This window comes from Cyprinodon tularosa, unplaced genomic scaffold (genome assembly GCF_016077235.1).
Source record: "Cyprinodon tularosa strain WSP-4 unplaced genomic scaffold, ASM1607723v1 ctg224, whole genome shotgun sequence".
In the NCBI taxonomy this organism is placed as follows: Eukaryota; Metazoa; Chordata; class Actinopteri; order Cyprinodontiformes; family Cyprinodontidae; genus Cyprinodon; species Cyprinodon tularosa.
The window spans coordinates 547,690-551,914 of record NW_024038835.1 but is presented as its reverse complement, the minus strand read 5'-3'; the positions used below and the strand labels follow the sequence as shown (position 1 = coordinate 551,914).

At 37.0% G+C, this 4,225-nt stretch overlaps 1 protein-coding gene across 1 annotated transcript; it reads right to left on the bottom strand.

The window, feature by feature from the left end:
• Window positions 1–1,151: 1,151 nt before the first annotated feature.
• LOC119784354 (green-sensitive opsin-like) lies at window positions 1,152–3,218 on the bottom strand. The gene is made up of 5 exons (XM_038286360.1): window positions 2,754–3,218; window positions 2,494–2,662; window positions 2,183–2,348; window positions 1,825–2,064; window positions 1,152–1,730 (listed from the first exon to the last, which is right to left on the bottom strand). Exons 1-5 carry the CDS (start codon window positions 3,136–3,138, stop codon window positions 1,632–1,634), a joined length of 1,059 nt encoding a protein of 352 aa, XP_038142288.1. The 5' UTR covers window positions 3,139–3,218; the 3' UTR covers window positions 1,152–1,631.
• Window positions 3,219–4,225: the final 1,007 nt, after the last annotated feature.

Genomic DNA, 4,225 nt, shown 5'->3' with positions numbered 1-4,225 from the left:
TGTGAGGGATTAGATGATCTGAGTATCTCTCCTAAATGTCTCAGCATTTCTATATAGAGTACCATTACAGTTTCTAAAATAAAGCCTGACTCTTCTTTTTCCAGGTTCTCATTGGCAAAGGCTTCAATGTTTGTGATTTCTTTTTCTGTCCTGCCATCCCTCAGGCTATTAAAGTAGAAAAACAACTGTACCCCATGTCTGGTTAAAAAAAAAAACAAAAAAACAAAACATGTTTCTTGCAGTGATTCCCTACTGGATGATTCCCAACTGTGATGCATTGCAAGGGGCACATGAAAATACCAAATTGTAAAATCTAATTAGCTTTTATCAACCAAAACGTACATTTTTCTTATATTATTGAGCTCACCTTTAGCTTTGACACACATCCGAACCAAGCAGAGGAACAGACAGCTGTTTTTAACACTGATCTATCAGAGCTCATCAAACAAGCTCAGGTGTCTTGATGAAAACAAAGTAAAAGTAATTAAGTGATTACAATTTCTGTTTTGTATTTTGTTCCAAATTCATGAAGTTTAAATGTGATTATAAGAGAATTATTCAGAGGAACTCCAGTTTTATAAATGCAGGTTGATAAGAGGATTTTCTTTTGGATTTATTTGAACTCCTTACAAACTTCCAGGCAACATTTATGTTGCGTTTTTATTAGAGATGGAAAGCATAACATTTCTGTGTTATAATCAGTTACTGTACATTCCACTTTTGGACAGTCATCAATACTTTTGACTGAGAGTGGTACTCATGGTACACAAGTCAAATAAGGTTGGGAAACACTTAGTATAGTATTGTTTGCACTAAATTAATATTTAAAGCTATCTTGTGTTTTTTATGACATTAACATGACCTGAGCCTTAAAATTTGGGGTGACTTTTATGACTTCATTAGTGAATATCTGTAGTTGCACTTCACATTAACATTACTGTCAGTATTGAAATGAAAACGTAAATTAAAAGGTAAACAAATAATGTGCTGTGATGCTTTGAAATATATCCGTGTTTAGAAATAACAACACCGTTCATGTTAATTTGGCAACTGTCATTCCCTGAAGATTATTTACAGTATAATCTAAGAACACTGTGTATTGTAATTACACCAAATATAATATTTTTAAACCAAAAATAAACAAACACGTGTTTCTTTTGATGCATGCATTTATTGTCTAACCAACACTATGTATTTTTTTTTTTTATCTTTTTCAAAAAATGCAAAAAATAATGCAGCTGGTAAACCAATAAAACGTTTTACCTTACAGAGTAACAAACATCCCACACTTGTTTGAACATTCAGCAATTAATGGGTTCAGGAACAGCGATTCAAAGCCTGTGTATATACAGTATGAGGTGCTCAGGTAGATCCAAATTCAGCCATGCATTCATTAACATACGCTCTCACAGGCACACATTCCCACAGCTGCTATAGAAGATTACTCTGAGGTACTTGATACTTTACATGTATAAGCAGATGAGACAGAATTCCTTGTTCCTCAGTTAATAAATCCATGAATCCATTTGGCAAAAGTTTCTTTTTGGAGTGGTCAATAAATATCATAAAATAATTCTTCAGAAACTTGTCCAAAGACTTGAAGACATCATCATGATTAAGACAAGGGGTCCTTAAGCAGCAGTTGAGACTTCTGTCTTGCTAGTTGAAACTGAGGTCTCATCCTCCACCATGCCGCCCATTCCAATGGTGCTGAGCATGCAGTTACGGAACTGAAAGACAGAGCAAGGGCAATATTTAAGAAAGTGCAAATGAATGCATAAACTAAACAGAAAACCTATTTTGAAGTTGGAGCAATTTACCAACCTGTTTGTTCATCAGCACATAGATAACAGGATTGTACAGTGCTGAGCTTTTAGCAAAGAAAGCAGGTAAGGCAGCAGTCAGAGCTGTGAAAGCTGCTCCTTTGTTTAGAAAGATCCAGCCAGCAAAAGTTGCATATGGTGTCCAGGCTACCAGGAAGCCCAACACCATCAAGAGACACATTCGTGTTACCTCCTTCTCAGCTTTCTGTGTAGAAGCTGAATCTTGCTGCTGAGCTGCGGCCTGTAGAGTTTAGTAAGGGAATGGGTTATTAAACAGGTAAGCAGCTCTTTCAGTAGGAGCATAATAATTTAATCTAGAAGCATTGCTGTGAGAGGTAACTTGTGCAAATTCCACTTACAGCTTTGACTGTCATGACAAGGCTTCCATAAGCGAAGAAAATCAGGAAAACAGGAATGAAGAAGTGAACCACAAACATGTAGATGACATAAGATTCATTGTTGTATCCTGGAGCCAAAGTGTAATAGTCAGGTCCGCAGGAGCACTGCATTCCTTCAGGAATGTACCTGTACAACATGTCCAACAATAAAACGATGCGAATAAATACAAAAATAATAGAAAATAAGGAAGTTTAGTCTCCATGGTAACTTGCATCTATTTTTCTTCTCTTGTAATCTTGATTCAATAGATTTTGCTTAACCAAAGGTTTACCTGGACCACCCGAAAAGTGGGGGTGCTGCACAAGCAAGAGCCATGATCCAGGTGGAAAGAACTCCAGCGGCAGCATGAGTTCCAGTGAATTTGAAACTGCCCATGGGTTTGCATACGACAATATATCTCTCAATAGCAAGCACAACCAAGGACCAGAGAGCCACTTCACCTGTAGCGAGAAAAAAATATTTTCTACTGATTAACATTGGTCAACCATTGAAATATGATTCCTAACGCATTTCTAGGAGCTTTCATCTTACCCCCAAGTGTTGCCATGAATCCCTCAATACCACAAAAAGTGGGTCCAAGAATGAAGTATCCATTTACAGCGGATGTAATAGTGATGGTGAAGCCAAAGCAGCACATGATGAGTCCGGCCACGGCCAGATTTACAAGGATGTAGTTGAGAGGCTGCCGTAATTTCTTGTTTTGAGCTGTTACAAACAATGTCAGTCCATTTATGGGAGTTCCAGTGCAGATCAGAAAGAACATGTAGAAGGCTAGGACCTTGTAGATCATTGGGTCCACCATGTAGTACTGTGGGTATTCAAAGGGACTTCGGACAATTCCGGTTTTGTTGGACATCGGTATGTAGAAGTTTTTTCCCTCAGTGCCATTGGGCTCGTATCCTCCATCCCAGCCCATCTTTGGTTGTCTTGTGTGTGGTAGATTTAGGTGATAGATGTGTCTAAAGCCTTAAAGTGATCAATGCCAACCCGACACTGGCTGCTGTGGACTCGGATGTTTTATACCTCATCAGGGTTATCCCCACATTAGTAAAATTAGATTACCGGAGGATTGTGCGGAAGTGACCAGCTCAAGTCTGACGGATAATTGACTTTAAGAAAGCACCGCAGGACAATGACCTTAGGGTTCACTATCCCCCATCAGCTTGAGACTCAGCCTCCAATCCCTGATAAACAGTCGTTAGGTAAATCTAATGACTATAAACTACAGCACACCTATTACAATTATACTATATTGGTTGCTGTAAAATGCATCTGTTATAGAGCAGTTAAAAAGGAATAATGTGTCTAAACACTTTAAGATGTTTTGCAGAGCAGTTTTTTTTTTTTTTTTACTTGACAATAAGAATTATTCACATGATGCTCTTTAGAAGCCATTAGTTTTAACCAGAAAAGGTCTCACTTCAGTTCCCTAGCAGGGGTAATCCTTTCTTAGGGATAGGAGATAAGGACTTTATTTTTGTAGTTAAATAAATTTCACAAGTACTCACGCACACTAATATGCATTTGTGTCTTGCTATATGCATTGAGCGTAGAATCACATTGACATCCATTCATCTTTTGTCATGTTCTATCCTTTTTATGCCCAAACTGTGAGTTAACCTTCAACCTAAAGATTAAAGTGCCTGTTTAATCCTAACCATAACCTAAACCTAATTTATATTTATGTTCAGGATCTGTATTTTCCTGTCTATACCCGGAAAACAGAGAGCTTCTGCTTTTCACTATAGTAGCTTTATCTAAACTTTAGAGAAGCCATTTCAGTGATCAAACTATTTTGTTGTAAAAGGGAGGTGAGGCTAAAATTAGATAAATAAAATGATAATATTGGAAAGTATTTTTTGTACATTAAATATCAAGCCTATGTGCAGTTTTTCTTTACAATTGTTTTTTGTTAAAAAAATTAAAATAAAATAAAATAAAAATAAAATAAAAAACAGCTCTTGGCCATAAACTAGAGAGACTAGTTTTCGGGTCCCTCAACC

Bases quoted from the DNA above. Each gene is read 5' to 3' on its own strand.
- LOC119784354 (XM_038286360.1), bottom strand. From the start codon at position 3,138: ATGGGCTGGGATGGAGGATACGAGCCCAATGGCACTGAGGGAAAAAAC. The intron at 2,663-2,753 runs GTAAGATGAAAG...TTCTCGCTACAG, and splicing joins ATTCATGGCAACACTTGGGG to GTGAAGTGGCTCTCTGGTCC. The intron at 1,731-1,824 runs GTTGGTAAATTG...TCTGTCTTTCAG, and splicing joins ATGTGCTGATGAACAAACAG to TTCCGTAACTGCATGCTCAG.